This window comes from Chaetodon trifascialis, chromosome 17 (assembly GCF_039877785.1).
Source record: "Chaetodon trifascialis isolate fChaTrf1 chromosome 17, fChaTrf1.hap1, whole genome shotgun sequence".
In the NCBI taxonomy this organism is placed as follows: domain Eukaryota; kingdom Metazoa; phylum Chordata; class Actinopteri; order Chaetodontiformes; family Chaetodontidae; genus Chaetodon; species Chaetodon trifascialis.
Window position 1 is genome coordinate 19,435,231 of NC_092072.1, and position 18,798 is coordinate 19,454,028.

The window sequence follows — 18,798 nt, forward strand, 5'->3', positions numbered from 1 at the left end:
AGAAAACATCAGTGGTTTCAGTGATTTATCTTAAGTTTACTCTAATTCCTTTGCGGTTTAGAGGAAAAGCATAACCACATAATCAGCACTTGCCCAATGGAGAGGATCTGATAATATGTCTCAGCAGTGGGAAGTGATGCTGTCAGCTACGTTCAGAAGCACACACCGCTCTGCTCTATACTGCCAAGTCATCCTTGATTTGCTGTGTACTTCAACTTTGGCCAAGTCACTTCAGCTTTAGACTGCATCAGTTAGTCATATCAAACATAAAGCTTGTAACAGAGGAAACTCCAACACAAAATTCTTAATACTAAATATCACTCCACTGCATTTGAGATATTGTACCTCTTATTCCAAACTACATCTGTTTTAAACATTGAATATAACAGTATAATGGAGCAATGGTCGTACAAACCTTTGATAGGACCATTCTGCAAAATGAGTTCTTACTTTCAATGTTTAACTAGATTTTTCTGTTTTTACGTGGTGGTAGTGTTACTTTTACTCAAGTAAAAGATCTAAATACTTCTTCCATCATTGCTTGGCTTCAAGCAAAAGTATGCTTACAGCCGTTAATAGTTCCCTAATGTAACTCTTAGGAAACCCACTGAATGAAGTATCATTACAGGATTTGAAACAAGGCCCGAGAACCTATTAGACATCAAATATTGGCCTGTCATTGTCATCCATCTCTGCTGGTTTGAAGCTTGCTAAGAAATCTCATTCTCTTACCAAATTTTGCTTTATTTCTTTTATTATTTTATTTTTGGGGTCAGTAGTTAGCACAGCAGCCTTATAGCAATACGTTCTTCACAGACTGTCTGTGTGGGGCTTTTCTGTGTGGCGTTTACATTACGTCAGCATGGATTTCCTCCAGGTTCCCTGGTTTCCTTCCTTAGCCCGAAAACATGCTGGTTAGATGAACTAGAAGCACCAAATTGGCTGCAGGAGTGAATGCACTTGTTTTAGTTTTCATCCCTATGAGTAACCCGTCCAGGCTGGACCCTGACCCTCATCCAGTGCATGCTGAGACTGGATCCAGTCCTGGAAATGATTAATGGGTGACCAAAATGGATCATTTGATTTGTGGATGAATGCTAATTCCTTATTACTGTATGTTTGAAATGAATTGCTCACTGGACTGTTCACTTCCATCATTACATTATGATGCCTGAAGAGTTTCAGTGGTCTGGGTCTCAGTGAGTTTTAGTGAGCTACAAATGAGAAATGCTGTGTTATTGAGACTTTCATAGCCTGACGAGAATGCATTTCTTAAGAAACACAGACTACAGTATGTTGATTTTGGGAATGACATGGCTCAAATTGTCCAGCAGCAAAATGTCAGAAATTTCAAAAGCCATATGAGTTGCCCCCTTGCTTATGTTGGTGTCACTCTGCCAGCCAAATGTGTAAAGAGTCAAAGTTTCTACAACACAACTTTCACCACTCTGACATCTCTCTTTCCATGAAGTTCAACATAGCAGGAGTCCAAAGAGTCATGTCTGGGCATCTGTTTTTTCTCTTAGTGTGATGGATGTGGGTGGGAGACGTAGACAGGAACTCAGATCCCCCAAAAGACACCCTTGTAACAACATCCGACGTTTCTGGATAAACGCTATTCAAGAGTTCTGAGAAACCTTTACAGCTGCTTGGAACACGTAGGACTAGTAATGGGCTTCACCAGGTAGACGGCTAGTTCCACCACTGAACTTGAAAATCACAGCTGCATTTAAAGGAATATAGTGTGATTGCAAGCTCTCCCTCCTCAATAGAATAATATAATAGTTTCATACTTTGGGAAATTGGCTTAGTTGTTTTCTTGCTCAGAGTTAGACGACAAGATTATGTCTGTGTTGCAAATATGACCCACAGCCTGCTAGCGAGTAAAAAGAAGCTAGCTTGGCATGGTCCAAAGGTGAAAAAGAAAGTGAAATTATAATCTGTTGTCTTTATACTACAATTTTCTATTTACCACAATGTTTAAGTATTAACTATAAATTCTGTATTCATTTTGCTAACTATCTTTGAATGCGTGTTGTTAGAGCTTTGACAAAAATTAATGTTTGATGAAGACACCAGCAAGTTTGAAGGGCCTACCAATTGTTTCATATTATATGGAAATGATGGAAGCCAACAGCTGCTTGGACAAAATACATCTACATTTCTAAAACACAGCAACTTGGTTCCCAAAATGGTTAGCTGTTGTGTAAATCGGGAAAATGTGGGCAAAGTGCAAGTGACTTTTTATAATGGCAGCATAAAATAAGAATATGAATGTACCAGCAAAGTAGAACTTTCCGTGTCATGAATAAAACCAATTCAGTCTCCAATATACAGCTAGAAATTGAGAAACTGTGAGTGAAAACTGGCTAAATCTTTGCATATGAAAAAATAACTCTTTGTTTCTTTTGATGTAAAAAAGCTAGATGTGGGAGTGTAGGAAATGCTTTCAAAACTAAAGAGCTGACTTTGTGGTCGTCAAGTATTGCCAGTGCTGTGTGTTGATGTTAGAGAAGCAGCACTTTGCACATACCTGGAACTTCGTCAAGACCATAACTGGTGCTGTTGGGCTTGAAGCGATCAGGTTGAACCTTCATGTTTGGACACAGGACATCTGAGGAGAAAGGACAATAGCTCAGTCAGACATGCTGTAAATCAGGATGTGATGCTCTTTTGGGAGCATGGGGTAGGCAAAGAGAGCTGTTCAAACACTTTTACTGGTGACTTTCTATCTTACTGATGAAAATTATTAGCATATTTTATTACAAGAAGCATTCTGAAACTTTATGAGGGGTCTTAGGGGTTTTAGGAAATGATGATCTCATTGAAATGCAGCCTTTGGACTGATATGTGATCCGCAGAGCACCAGCTCTGACTGCCCTCCATCTCTCCTGTCTGATGTCTGGGGAGTGGTGTATGGGCAGGGTGGCTCTACAAGAGCAGGAGGCACATCCACAATGGTAAACAGTTTTATATTTCAACACACACATATTTCAGAGATGGTGATGACAGTGGAAAAGGCAACACTGTCAGGTTAAGTTTTTATTGGCAGGAGGGATATTTTCTATTTGCATCAACACGCCAGATTCATTACTAAAGAACACAGATATGGATCCTGTTTAGTTTAATAGATGTAAACACTGGCTGAGAGGTGAGATTGACAGTTTTAAAAGGCCAGTTCACCTAAATTACCAAAAATAGCAAACAGATTTTGTCACTTGGAGGTTGTGAACTTTGTTTATGGTTCTCAAAGCATTCCTCTTGACCTCGCCATCAACAGTCTTTATTAGAGCTGCTTTCTGCTAGAAACATGCTTCCAGTGGAATGGGTTTGTAGTGGTGCCATGCTCTGAAATTTGATACACGTTAGCAGCATGGCTGTAACGATGGCAATGTCAACTGGTGGCACATACATCCATGTCCCTATTATAATGAATTTTAATAGCTTTGACTTTTCATGCAGCACCATCATCAGTTCAAAATGTCATTTTATCCAATACTTACTTTGTGACCAAATGCCTGCAAAACTATGACATTCTTATCACCCTCAGCTGTAGCCTACTTTGAGTGTCATGCGGCTTACCAACTGCTAGCATGCTGACACACTAAACTAAGATATTGAACATAGTAAACACCATGCCTGTCATATCAGCATGTTTCCATTGTCATTGTCAGCAAGGGTTAACCCTAACCCTAACCCTATATCACAAAACCTGGGCAAATAAAACCAATGCTATCTGTATGTCAATACAAAAAGAGGCAAATGAGAAAATATGTTTTTTGTTGTTTGGGTGATGCAACGCATTACAGCTGCATTAGGCAGGGCTTTTATGTTAGACATTCGATTCATCGATCTAAATTAAATGGCAGGGCTGCAACAGAGAAGAATGTCCCATCCCTCTCGCTAATGCTGCAGACTGGTGTATTTGCACAAATGACATCTTAGTACTGTCAAGATAAATCTGAGCTCATTAATGTTTGATGATGGTGGTCTATGAGCTGTTCCTCTGCATTCATTTCACAACAAGTTGAAACCTTCTCACCGTGCAGCATGGTGAGAGGCATGTTCATATTGTTAATTAAGTGTGACAGCAAATGCAGGGGTCTTTTCATCAGTTTGCAATCAATCTGTTCAGAGGAACTTCTCATTAAACCTATTATTAGCCCAACTGTTTGTCTGTGTCCTCACTGTCAGTCCTAAATATTATCTGCGGCTGAAAATGTCACAGTGAGACACTCAAGCTTCCCCAATAGATCAAGTATCTGCCAAACATCTACTATCAAGCCCTGCAATTTTCTTAAATCACGGCTATAAAAATCATCATGTCAGAGTGGCTTTTAACCTATGCGCTGTTCATTATGAGGACAGCTCTCTTGACATGGCTTGTTTTTCTGGTTCATGCAAAGCCATGAGCTTGCCTAATAGGAAAATCCAAAAGGCTAATTTAACTGTCAGCACTGGCACACTTTTAAGTAATTCTAAGAGCAGTGTTATATCAATTTCACAGGGTTCACTTTTAAATTCAGCTGTATAGTCTGTCCTTGTTTGTGTCTATCATCAGTTGGTGAAATTAAAGGATTCTTTCTCGTCATTCTTAAAGTCATTTAAAAGTGATAATTGAAGATGTCAGAAAAGATGCTCGTTTTATATTGTTTATAAAGTCAGAGAGTCTACCAAAAATTACCATTCTGTGAACGAATGGAAGTGCGTCACTCTCTCTTAAAGATGGTGTATGTGCACAGTCCTGAGACTTAGCATGCTAGATAGATGAGCTACTCCCTACACTTGTGGCCCTAAAGCTATAATTTAGGGATCTGGCTGTGATTTAATATGGAAGCAATGTAAAACCTGACTTTGGGAATAAATGTCTGAGACAGGTTCATAGTACCAGCAAAAGCTTGAGCATAGCACACTGAGCAACTGCCATTTTTTGCAGACTGATACATCTTTAATCCTTACTATTACCCCTGTTACCTGTCATCACTTCAGCCACTGAATATTTGAAACACACTGTAGATGTCAGACCCTAGAAGATGTCTGATAATAGAGTTCTCTGTTCCTGGGTTCGTGTAAGGCAAAGTGTGCATTCTTATAGACTGGTGTTCTTAAGTGAGACCACACATGATCGATTGAATCAGTGCAGCACATAATAAGTAGTGTCCATTTTTGAACCTATACATTAAAAGGTGAAAACATTAAACATGGACAGTGGAGAGGCTGCAGTGGACCCACTTGAAACATTACAGCTATAATTTTCTGGGTGAAAATAACTTACATCGTTCAGGGAGCCAGTTGTGCTGACCACTGATATACTTAGAGACTTACTCGTGGTGATTTTAGAGATTACAGAAAGAAAACACTGCAACTGTATTTCTGTGTAAATTTAGCCTTTGGTTAGCTCTACAGAGCACTGCGCTCTAGACTTGCATGTACAGCATATTTTCACTATATTACCTGCATTATTGGTTGACAGATTGAAAATCTATGGAGTCAAGGAGCAAGGTCAAAGGTTAGTGGCTTTAACATGCCTCTGTATGTTGCCCTTGCTCTAGTATCCCTCTGCAAGATGATATGCCCTGAGAGTAGTGTCCGAATGAGCACTTTCTTGAGATTTTTGCTTCATCAAACTTGACAATTCAGAGCCAGATTAAAGTGAGAGTTGAGAGTTTATCATTGCTCATCTGTGTGCTAAACCATGTAATCATGTCATTTCCGTTTTTGTATTTACTGTTTGCGGCTAAGAGTTATGGCATCCTTTTCTTTCCTGTCTGGCTAATTTTAGGCAGGAATTTGAAGCGCTGGAGTGCAAAGCATCTATCTTCTCCATGAAAACACATGCAGACGCTTCACACAGCCACAGGACAACAGACTTCATTTTTTAACCTATTTGAGCTCATTCATTTGACTGTGTACAGTATAAGATACTTCCTAAGCCTGTGTGCCTGTGAAAGATTTTCTCAACACACTAGTGGAAAAACCATTGAGGTTAGCTTAAGACAGGCTTTCCAGTGCTAAACACCTCCACACCATAGCAGCAGTCAAAAAGGCAGCTACACCACAGAAATGTCTTGGGTAGAGAACGCTCATTTACAAGCCAACTTTGCAACAGCCCCCGCACACATTTCATATCGAGTCAAAAAGAAGCAATGACCAATGATGTGCTGCACCGTATGCATGTGCAGCAGCTCTTTGTGGTTGGGGTGGGGTTTTGTGGTTAGGGTCTTTCCTCTGTATAGTGCTTAAAGGTTAAAATAAGCGTCTACTTTGATTAAGTGCACGTTCAGGGTGAGGCAGCCTCTTCAAAGTGAGGCTTCAAACAGAAGCCATGAGGGATGCAATGTGAGTGACGTGTTGGCACTGAGCCTGATGGCTGACTTACTCTCGCACAGCCTCCTCCTCAGCCTGCCCCTGATCTTGTCAATGGCGTTAAAGTCCGTCACGTGAAAGACGTGGGCATTCTTTGGCTCGGCGGCAATCTCCTCCAGCTCCACCTTCAGTGCCTCCCCGATGCCCACAGCAAACATCCTGATACCAGCTTTGGCAGCTGCCTTAGATGGCTCCAGAACATAATCCTGGCTTCGGCCATCTGTGAGAAGGATGGCCACCCTCTGAATGCCTCTGGCTATGGGCCTTGCTCCATTCCGCTCCGTGAAGATGTTGGTGGTGGTGTAGCTGATAGCATCACCAGTCATTGTATTTCCTCCCAGGTAGCGTATGTTACGGGCAGCTCGCTTCACATCCTCCAGGGTCCTGTGCCTACCGAGGTTGAACTCAGTGGTGGGTCTGTCACTGTAGCGAACCACAGCGACTCTTGTCTTTTCAGGCGCCACATCAAAAGACTCTACAAGATTGGCCACCCATTGTCTGATCTTCTCAAAGTTCTCTTTTCCAACACTGGATGAGGTATCCAGGATAAATGCCAAGTCATAGTGGACATTTTTACATCCTGTCATTGGTAAATACAGAAGGAATTAGTCATATACAGTCAACATAAGCTCTTACACTGGAGTTAGATCAGAATATTTAATCTTAACTCTCTCACCTGCCCTCTGTGCTTCCACTGTCTCACCCAAAAGAGTCAAGGCCAGGATGACCAAGACCAGGGTGATCCTAAATCCCAGTCGTATTTTCATCTCCGCCTTGGTTTGTTTAGCTAATTACCACCATCAAGCTGTCCAGTCTGTAGAGAGGTCAGTGGAGACATCAACAATTCACTTCTACATGTACTCTAGCAGGCACTGCAGTTACTCATCCTACTTTGTAAAATCACCACTGAACTATAAGACATTTTAGAATCTAAATCCTATTTGGCAAGCTGTCCCTTGGCAAACAGGATTTTTGCAGTAATTTCTCTCCAACAGTGAAACCAAAGTGGGTGAAGGATTTCCTGTTGTGCAGGGAGATTGCTGTAAAAAGGCAGGCCTCCCAGAGTGGCTGCTGCCACATCTCTGTATTGACAAGGGACCGGTTGGAAAGCTGATTTAAGATTGAATTAGGCACTTTGTATGTATAAAGAAACCTGGGTTCCAACAAGATAAAAATGCTCTTACCCTCTTTTTTGAGCAGTATTTGTGGTTTCCAGTATTTGAATCTCTTTCTGCTATAGAAACTGTTAGGAAATGTTGTCCATTCTCAAGATGAGATAATTGAAACCTAAGGTTGAAATACACATCAATCTCCAGCAGTGAGTGGCTCCATCCAGAGAAAGCTGGACTCATCTAAGATTTTCAGAACTTGCTGCCAAATATTTATTTTTATCATCTCCACCCATAAGACAGTAAAGGAGCAATGACTGGAGTGTGCAGTTTGCTGATATTGCACTGCATGATTTCTCCACATTGATCGATCAAAGATTTGAAATTCAAGCAGATATCTCCACTTGTCATTTGGAGCCACTTGAGTAAAATTTGTGCAGCTTTCATTCATCAGCATGGTGTGAAGGACCAATTCAGGCCGTCTCTGTTGGATTCATTCATGAGGCTGTTGTCCCTGATGTCACGGACAGAAACCAGTCATATAAACACAAAACTATTCTTGCTCTTATTGTACACCAGTGGCCGTGATGCCTGCCATTAGGGTAGATGTGTGACTGACTGTAGCCATAACATGGATTCATCCTGACCAGGGGAGTGTCTCATTGCGGGGGGTCCCTGTGCGAGGTTGAGGAAAGTCTGAGTTATGCACAACTTGGAAAGCAATGATACCAGTCCCTTGTGTTGTGAAAAGCTCTTTACCATCCTTCACCACCTTTCTGTGCTGTTTCCATTGAATTATTCTGTAAACGTATTCATCTTCTAGAAGTGAATGCCTGCTGTCAGGAAGTGCTTCATGAAATATTTTTGGGATTATTTATTAAATGTGAAACTGGGAGATAGTTAGCGTAGCTTAGCATAGAGACTGGACACAGCTTGTTTGGCTCTGTCCAAAGGTAAAAAAAAAACACATAAAACACACTAATTGACATGTTTTATGTTGTTTGTTTAATACATACAAAAACTAAAGTGTAAAAATGGCAAGTGTCTCAAAACCCACAGGAGCAGAGCAGGGCTGTAAAGTGGTTTTGGTGAAGTGGCCTCAGCAGGTATTGCAACTTCTGAACTGCGTTCATCAAGTGACGCAAACTAGCCCAAGAAGCATGTTTACATATCATTTTTCCAATCATTGGGAAAGGAGCTGCTATGAAACGGTGAATACATCTTTCAGAGGATCACAAACAACTGAAATGATATTTTTATTATCAGAATTTGTTCTGTTCAGTCCAATAACATCTGGAAAGTTTAATCTAGTCTAATCATGTGAGCGGGAAAATCAGATGTAACAGGAAACAGGGAAATAACAGGAAATCAGCTGGCTCAGGCAATGGAGGTCTCAGATGTGCATGCTCTCAACCGACTTGGCTACAAGGACTCCAGTGTGCACACTCGGTGGGAAGTGGAAGCAGAAGTGTGATGTACAGTATCTACCTGAAAGAGCATCATTTTAACACATTGTCTTCTGTACTTGTTAAACACACAATAAATAATGTGCTAAAGTAAATAGGTGGTGGCTGGCATTTTGTCACATTCTAACCAAGGTGGAGTTGTGATTTCTCCTCGCTTCTAGTTTTTATGCTAAGTCGAGCTAACATTCTCCCATGAAGACTTATATTTAACTAGAGCTAAGAAGATATGTTATCAAATTGCTGTATTGTTATTAGCTGATGCAGGTTTTGATGTGCCCTTGACAAGGATTTCTCATGTTTTAAAGATAAATATGTTGTTGCCATTTGTAGCATATTTTAGACAAAGTAGGGTGTATGTAAGTGGTGTGTTTATACTGAGTATTTGCTGTTATGATTTTGAAATAGAAAATGATTTGAGGAGAAAACGACTTCAGGAAATGTTGTGGAGAGACGCAAATTTAAAAACAGCGATCTGAGGACTGTGGCTTGACCTATATAGCCTGTGAAATAGAGAGTGCATTATTTGCTGTGAGGAAAGGAAAGTGCTTTGGCCTCCAGATAGTTTTCTTATCTGATTTTCCATTAGGCTATTTCTACTACTTGGTTTCACTGGTGCTATTAATGAGGCAAGCTAGCTGAATCACACTAATTGCCCCAATTAGTGTGCATTTAAAATTTGAGAAATTCAGCCTAGCAAGACTTCAATTAAAAAAAAGAAAAAGAAAAAAAGAGAAATTAGACATCCTATGAACATAGCTGAATGAGATTTGTATTCATGCTCTTAATCCTCTTTGCCCAACTTTGTACAAGTCTAACATATTTTCATTTGTCTCCCTTTCATCTCTGATTGCATTTAAATACACTGTAAGTGTCTCGTAGTGCTGCATTGAATTAATCCACAGCTTTACAGACAGACACAGTAACCAAGATAAAGCTAAAAACAAGCTGGTTTGCCTCTGTCAACATCTGAACCTGAGGCCAGATTCCTTACAAACTGTGGGTCTGTATCATCAGGTCTGTTTCCACTTCCTCTCTCAATGGTAGACCTGGGACTGCAGTGTAGATGTCTATAACAGAAGTACCACGTTCATCATTCCCAAAATGTAAAAAACAGAAAGAGGTTTTTTTTCCATGTGCAACCCAAGAAGAAAAAAGGAGATCTGTTCTCTGATAGAGCATCTGAACAGCATGTGTACACAAAAAAAAGTACCTCTTGCCAACAATTCAAAACTGTGAAAGAATAAATAAGTATTTTAGAATCCATTTTTAGAGGAAGATAACAGTGACAGATGGATGATTTTTTTTTTTTTTTTTTTTTTTCTTACCTGGCCTGTCACTCAGTCAGCGTTACTGAGCTGTCTGTCTCTCTCTGCCTCCAGCACTCACAGCCTGAATCAGCACCGGGGCAGCATCATTATCAGGTGATAATAATCCAAAATATCCTCCTGCAGGTGCCAGAAGTCAAGATGAGATTATTATATAATCCAGGGTGGCAATCCAGTGTACAGTGTTGTTAAAAAGTGAGGTGAGGTGAGCTTCAGAAACCTTGTGGATGGGTGGACGGAGTGGGAGGGAACTGCGATGGGGGAAAGTGTAAGGTTTCACTGAGGGTGAAGTGGCTTCTACTGTTCTTGACTGGGCTGTGCTCACACATAAAAAAAACGGCTGAGAGGCGCAGCCAATTATAGACCCAACTTTCTGGATATTTTTGTCCCTTTTTTTTCCCTCTTCTTTATGGCTGCGCCCATCTGAAGTGTTGCCCTCAAAGAAAAGGCACGGCTTCTTGGCAACCGCCTCAACTGTCCAGCCTTTGCCACTGTGATAGCCACAGCGGAGCCGCCCTGGGGCTGGTGGTGGGCCGGGCCGCGTTGGCTTCGACCAGGCACACACTTATGGAGAAGGGCTGTATTTAAGTTGGGGAAATGATTACAGAATGCTCGTACTTGCAGCTTTGTGTTAAATGTCTGTCCTTTGCACTGGATTACAGTAAAGTTCTGTGATCTATATTACTCATGTCGTGCTGCTTTGACAAGTTTGCAATCACGTCAAGATGCACATGTTTCATGTTTTTTTGGTACATTTTCATGTATATAACAAACAAAATAGATGTCTTTTAATTTATTTCTGTCCTTGCCACGCTTGTTTCTGTTGTTCTTGGTCATGCTTAGGCTTGTTTTATTTGACTTTTCTCATTTTTTCAATTCTAATTGGGTCCTGTTTTCCTAAGCCTAATAGTTCACTTTATTTGCTTTTTTTGCAATTTCCTCAGAAATGATGAAAATGTAATTTTACAAAATCCACTTTGTAGAACTGATTATTTCTTTATGACAAGCAAACACACACACAAAAGACACAGTGTGATCAACTCATGTATGAACACCCTGCAATTTCTTCATAAAAAGGTTAGTATTGTTTGCCCACCTGGAAATTGATTTGACCTTGACTTGATATATGCATTTAGAGGATGACTATAATTCACTTTTCAGTGTACGTTGATGATCTTATCATGTGTGGTCATGCTCCCTGGTAGCAGATGTAGCTGCAGCAGTGAAATACACCAGTCCTCTGTCTCTGTCTGTGCCAGACATCCTGCCTGGCAGACATACTGTGCTTCTCCTCTAAAGTCCTCTGCAATACAAGTTTCATGTTGGCAGCTCTTGGCTGAACTTTCCTCAATAAAGTGCTCTGACAGTTGTCACCATATGTTTCCTCTGCATTAGAAAATACACCCAACTCTGCTGTGGAGCTGTTGAGGCACCAAAATTCTCTTGAACACAATGTCAATATTTGAATGTCATGGACAACAAACAAGTTAGCCATTACATCCAGGCCTATTTACAGTGTCTTTGTAGCCAAGGAAAGTGAGCACAGGCCAGGCTATGTATAGACTCAGTGTGAAGTGGATGGGAAGTGGGCTGACGATTCGGGGCAGATGCACATTATGAGTAATGGTGTCCGTCTGAGGAACCGTCTGTCGCCTTATGTGAGAGGGCTAAAGAGGTGACTGAGAGGCTTCAGGCACCATGTAGTGTTGGAGAATGCCATCTGTCATCTGATTGACAGCCAGCTTTCAACCTCCCACATCAGAAAGAGGCTCTTTTTCCAAAATATGTTCAAAATATTAAGGAGTTCATGTTGAAGCAGATCAGACTATGCTTTTTTTAAAGCTAAAACTTAGGTACAATCTGTAAGGTCAACCTGTTCTCACTCCCAACTTGCCACATGCAGACTCTAGGTCAAGACCTTGGTGCCACCAATGCCCATATGTGACGAATTGGGAGTGAGAATGCATTGTTGAGGTAGCTTTCTCACCATAAAACACTTTCAAATACATTTTTACACATTATTTTGCCAGAGGCCTATATGCCACAAGATGCTTCCCACCCAACTTGGTGTAAAGTCTGTTGCATTGCTTTGCAGCAAGACGACACTGTTCTTCCAGCAGCAGATTTAGAAAAGTTTTTGGTAATGGCACATTCGAAGTAGCAGCAGGTTACCAGTAATAATGTCAAGTTCCCTGTATACCTGCAGCCGTCAGCTTGAGTTAAAACATTTTAAAGCTGTATAAATCAATGTTTTTATTTTAATTGTGGATCAAATGGCTCATATGACCTTTGTAGCCTACTCATCATCTCTGCTAGACACGAGCACCTAGAGGCTTCATCAGCCGCTACTAGCATAGCATTGGTTTAGGTGTATTGTGGCCGACAGTGGTGCCAAATGAGTTTGATAGTGTTAGAGTTCAATGCTGCATTGGTGGAGTAGCCTACGTTTTTAATGTAAAAGGGGTCACTTGTAGCAAAAACTCTTAGAGATCCCACTATGGAACTTCCCACTATAATTTCCCAATATTTATGCATCATTCAGCTCCTTGTTTTGGTTTTACAACTTTACTGTTTTGGTTCAGTCTTAATGGTCTCATGAACTGTGTTTCTTGCAGCAGCAGGCATCTGTTTTCACTGAAAAATATTAACTTGAGAAATCTACTAAGATACCAGCCTAGTACTCAACAGTTGACAGACAAAGACGGTAATTACATGGTAAACAAAATGAAGAATTTAGCAGGTATAAGCAAGTTATTTTTCTAAGAAGCTGGAAGAGACCAAAACAGGCAATGCTGGACTGGAATTTGGACAGACACATGACTCCAAATGCATGCTAATAGGGCTCTGTTTCTGCTGTATGTGTTAACTGTTTGATAACACGTTAGCAACATCAATTTTATGAGGTGAAAAATGTCTGAAAATGTGTTTATTTTGTGTTTAAGGTTTGTTTCCCTGTCATACTGTAGAAAATAAGAATCATCGTTCAACTGCACATTCAACATCTTCTGAAGTGTGACCACCTCATATGATAACTATGAAGCAGATTTTGATGCAGGTTTGGTTTGAAAAGTTTCTATGAAAGTTTCTATGTGTTTTTTTCCTTACCTTGAACCTGGGTCATCACTGGAGTCCATGGTAACTGTTTCTGAAATCACATTGATGACAGTTTGCCATCATCTGTGACGGAGCAAGCTACACCTCCTCAAACCCACCTTAGAAGTTTACATCAAGTATTAAATCATATTTGTTCATTTTCATTGGAGTATTGTTTACTCAGGAAGATGAAAGTAACAGTAAGTTGTGAATCATAGCCTGGTGAAACGGAGGCTACATCTGTGTCAGTGCCACAGTTTTATTCCGCTGTCAAGTTAGAAATAATAAATATCAAACGTGCAGTTTCAACACACTTTCAAAATTAAGTTTGCAGAGAAACATTTCAATTGTTGCTCACAGATTGGTTAGGTTCAGGCAACAAAACCTTTTGATGAGGTTTAGGAAAAGATTGTGGTTTGGGTTCAGATCAGCAGTCTATGTTAGTTACGTAGTTTATGTTATGAATGTGATATAAGTTAACGTTACATGATTTAACTTACGTACATACGTTAAAAAAAAAAGTCAACGGTTGTGGTTTCACATAGGATACAAATCTTGGTCTCCAGTGTTTCACTCATCATCATCATCATTATTACCCCCCGCTGGTACTGCAAACAGTACTGAGGTGATTTACAGAGTGTCCTGATGGACAGATACAGTAGATTAACTTGTTGCTAAAGTAATCGCTAACTGCTGCTAACTGTAGTCATCATTAGTTAGTTAACTCAGTCCTAAACAGTCATAAAGACTCATGTTCAGAACATGCCAGTCACAGTTCTGATGGTGTCATGTCAGTCTCATGCACACATAAAGCGTTACCAGTGCCACTGAGCTAAAGAAGGGGAGGGGGAACTGTCTTCAACATGTTCGTCCTCTTAAGTGAAGTTTAGTGGTGCAGACAGAAAACCAAAGACAAAAAGATCCTCTCTGCAATAACACCAAACATCTGACAAAGATAAAGTGATGAATGAACCAGACAGTGTATAATGACACAGACAGTGAGATCATAAGGACTCATTTTATGCTGAGATATATTGCTAATGTTACCTTTCTGGCTAACAACCAAAGGTTACATCAAGCATCATGCAAGTTCCTTTTGAGCATCAGCCTAATCATCCAGAGTGCAGAGCATGTTGGGTGGGGGAGGAGGTCCATCAAACAACAACAAAACAGGGCTGCAGAAACAAGACATATAGACTCTTAAGTGGAGTAAATGGTGTAACTTTTCTTTTTATCTAACTTTTAAATATTAATAGCATTTGGCAGACAAAACACTGGGACTATATGTTTAATACATATACTGATTATATTACAGTATTTCATCATTATGCAGGATTCAAGTGATGTGCTGATCAATCAGTAGCTGTCTGTTAAATTGTCCCCTATTAGTGATCATACCGGCTTTGTTTCTGTTAGAAGTTTCTGTTCTGTTTCATTATCTTGGATCATCTACAGTGATTTAACTGTCCCTGTGATGTGCCAGCTTTGTGCTGTGCCTGCTTCACTTAATTGAATCAATGCATTCTCCGATCTGGAGAATGGCTTTTGGAAAGGGGACAATTCATAACTTAGAGCAACCTGGCATATACTTTTATGAAAGGTTGCTCATTTATTTATTTATTTTCTATTTTGGGAGCACAAGGGAAAGTACACCGGACCATTAATGAACTTCCTATTCGTCTGGTCTAGTGCCAGCAATATCTGCTACGCTGCTGTTTTCCTCAGAGATTCCACAACAATACACTGTATGGGACATTTCATTTAATAAAAGCATGGAAGAAAAATCTAGTATAAATAATATATCGTAATACTCCAGACTGACATTTGAGAATAAGTTTGAAATTAGCTTTATGTGCTTATGTGTGGATTTGAGCTCTGAAAAAGACTTATTCTGTAAAAACAGTTTATAACAGCACAACTTTATAAAGCATTTTCTGATTTCGACATGTTTTTCTTTTTCACGTGCTGAGGGCATTACATTATTTGGTTCATGTGTCCTTCATATCATTGTTTAGCTTCCAGACTGGGATATAAGCCTATTTCTGGTCTTTTTATGAGGGACACAACTGCATCTCTAAGCTTGACATCATTTTGTAAAGTCCTGAGCTGCAAAAGTGAAAGATTCGATCTAATTAGAGCTGAAGATGTTCCAGGACTGTATTGTTCTGCTTTATGATTAAGGTCTTTTTTCCTCTTTAATCACCAGTAGTAGAAACACCATCAAGTGTATGTTCACTGCTTCCACCTTCAGCCGACTGTCAGTTCTCACTCTAGAGTGCATCTTGCAGATTGCTGACTGCAGTCCTCTTGATGGCTCTCCCTGATGCTTCCATACTCCCAGGAGGCTGCTGGAGGCTCTTTGATGCCTTTTCCAGCACGCAGCTAGCCTCTAGGAGCCCTCTCTGCCTGCTGCCCCTTTGCCTTAGACACCTTGGGCCAGCTTGCCTTTATCTGCAGATAATCCCCCTGTTGACGTGTTTGAATTGCACTGATCCTCTTCTAGGCATTGTGCTCTCCTCAGCCTCAGTCGCCTCCTCCCTGTCTCCTGCTGGAGGGTGCTGGGGTTTTGGCGTGCTGCCTCTGCGCCACGTGTGGCCCGGGCTTTAACCCGGGGAGAAAGTAAAGGAGGGGCAGGCTTGTTGCGCAGAGGAGCTGGGGTACCTCGACACACCACCTCCTCCAGATGCCTGGCTCCATCCTGCTCTATGGGGTTGGAACGTATCAGCTGAGGCCTTGCAGATCTGTTTTGCTGTTGGGCTTTGAGTGGCTCAGTGGAGGCAGCTGCAGCTTTTACCAGTCTCTGCCTCACACAGGATTTCGCCTTTCTTGTCCGGGGCTCATTCACTGTCACATCCAGCTTACAGGAAGGAGGTTTGGCTTCTTGCTGGATAAACTTAAGTTTTTGCTTCTGAGCCTCCCTCACTTCCTCTGGCAGCTCCAGTGGGGCGAGCTTACGAGGGCGTCTGATGGGTTGATTCTCGACCTCCCTCTCTAAGTCAGGCCTGGGTGACTTGAGCAACGAGTCCAACTGTGCTGTGCCCTCCTGGGTTGACGAGCACGCCGTAAGCTGACCCGCTGGGTCCTTTCCATGTGTCGCTGACAGATGGAGGCCAGGTGTTTTTGAATTGCGGCCATTTTTAGCCGCCAGTTTGAGGTTTTGACCATTCAGATGCAACATGGTATTTTTAACTTGGATGGCCAACATTTCTTCTCGCTGGGGAGCCCCCTGAACAAAAGAGACACCAATGACTCATACTAATCATATAACTAAAATGACAATTTTAGTTATATAGTTATATCCCAGAACAACTCTATCTTGAAAAATGTTCACCACATTGTACAGCAAAATTCATAGCCATTAATGCAAAGCATAATTTATCCAATGTAGCACATGTAGTACTCTTGAGGATGAATCATTTCGACATCACTCACATAACAAGAGTTCAGGGTTAGGGTCCTAATTCTGGCCCTAACCCTATTTATGATCTATGCTCTTCACCTTACCCTAATTATGATTACTATACTAATGTAAATAAATAATTTATTCAAGCTTTATAGTGGGGCAGTAAGCCATTAAAATGACGACTTTGAGAGTGCCAGGTACTGAGAAATCCCTTTAGCTGTGCTTTGCTTTTTTAATATTTCTTTAATTCATCAGGAAGACTCCTTCAGGGAACAATTTGACCACTTACCTTCTGAAAAATAACTGCAAAGCACCTGTGCCATAGTCCATTTATTAACAACTGATTCATTCTTACAACGACAGACTTGATGGCTTAGTGAGAAACTCATTGCTTATTAACATTTAGAACTGTAGGCTTCATGCTTTATTATTTAAGATCAGCAAGTCATCAATACAGGTTCATAGGCTTCTTACTTTGTAAAAAAAAAAAAAAAAAAAAATTCTGTCATTATAAATGTCATTATGTCATTACTATGGTTCTTTCGCTACTATCGCCCATCAAGTTTTGGATTATAAATGCCAATAAGTTGTTAAGAAATTTGATTTGCATAATGCTTTGCAGCTCTCTTCTCGAACAACTTGGGGTTTTGACCCCTACAAATGGTCATTAGACAATTACCCAAGTAGGCAATGAGAAAAATCTATTCAGAATTCAATGTATTTTTTGTTTGGTCTAACAGACCAACAAGTGATTCAAAAATCGTTCTTCGATTAAACACCTTATAACTACAGACACGCAAACCTGTGACAAGGGATCAGAAGGAGATACTACTTCATGTTGAAGGGTCAGATTGGGAACTAATGTTCTAGAGGGTACACACTGAAGGGCTGTTTGTGGCGAGTTAAAGAGCTAGTTAAAACAACAAAACAAGTTATTTTGAACACAAGCCAAAGGGAACCAGCTGCTCTTACAAACTGCTAATTACTGCATTTAAAAGGGTTTGTAAAGGATTTATTAACTGTCACTGAAGCCATTAGTTAGAACTTCTACACCCTTAATAAAGCGTCTTGTTAGTAAGTGATACCAAACACGACTTGAGACAGAGAATACTGGAAGATGGCAGGTGTTTTCTTTAATGTCAAACTGAAGATTCAGTAATGCTCTAAATGTATAAGGTGATATTAACCAGCAGCTCCCAAAGTTCCCTGACTTCTAACAGAATTTTCCCAAGAGGAAAAAGTGAAATACAGATATCTACTATTTACTGCTAAATACAGACGTTAAACATTCCTTATGTCAGTCAAAAGCAAGCACAGTGTATATTTGTTTGTAATGTCTCACAGTGATGCAGTGTATGCTTGATGCAGTCGATACGGTTGCTGTTCACACTGTATTACAAGCACGTTCCTCACTTTCACTACATGTCACTCAAACTAACATCAGCTAGGTCCATGATGGGTAACAAAGCATTTAAAACTAGATTACTGTTAGCTAGTGAGATGGTAGAGTATACTCACAGGTTTGCAAAACATCTCCTGTTTGTTCCAGCGCAGCAAAACAATCTTGTTTTTGTGCTTGTGTTTGTTTGGTCCGTGCCACCTGACCAAAGGCAGTGACACTGCAGTTAGAATTAGCAGCCATAATGTAATTAAGCAGATTAGGGTCACCATGCAGCACTGTGATTTCTACTGATCTCTACCTTAATGGCAGGCAGTATGCACACGCATGGCGAAGCATTGTTGACAAGAGTTTGTTTTCATTATCCACAGTGCACCTTTATTTTGACTGAAAGGAATGGCAAGATGTCAAATAATAATGAAGTCAAACATAGCAGGAATTCTTGCATGCCTTTAGCCACTAGATGGTGCCAGAGACCTCCTTTGCATCACAAGTGGCGTTTTGTGCCCTTGTCATCATTATGTGTAGAACACCCAGCTGTCAAGGAGCTGGTGAAAGTCAGCACAACAGAGTCTCATGTTGTCATGAATGCTGTGAATCAATCTTTCATGAGCCCAATCTGAATTGCTGCCTTCAG

At 40.6% G+C, this 18,798-nt stretch overlaps 2 protein-coding genes across 2 annotated transcripts in view; both read right to left on the reverse strand.

The window, feature by feature from the left end:
* Positions 1-7,133, reverse strand: part of col22a1 (collagen, type XXII, alpha 1) — a 47,731-nt gene extending 40,598 nt beyond the window's left edge. The window contains exons 1-3 of the mRNA XM_070985444.1: positions 7,043-7,133; positions 6,380-6,946; positions 2,534-2,614 (exon numbers count right to left, since the gene is read on the reverse strand). Coding sequence (XP_070841545.1) covers positions 2,534-2,614; positions 6,380-6,946; positions 7,043-7,133 — 739 coding nt within the window. The remainder of the gene's footprint in view (positions 1-2,533; positions 2,615-6,379; positions 6,947-7,042) is intronic.
* Positions 7,134-15,500: 8,367 nt separating this feature from the next.
* LOC139346224 (uncharacterized) lies at positions 15,501-18,392 on the reverse strand. The gene is made up of 2 exons (XM_070985188.1): positions 18,281-18,392; positions 15,501-16,585 (listed from the first exon to the last, which is right to left on the reverse strand). Exons 1-2 carry the CDS (start codon positions 18,293-18,295, stop codon positions 15,782-15,784), a joined length of 819 nt encoding a protein of 272 aa, XP_070841289.1. The 5' UTR covers positions 18,296-18,392; the 3' UTR covers positions 15,501-15,781.
* Between the last annotated feature and the right edge of the window lie 406 nt (positions 18,393-18,798).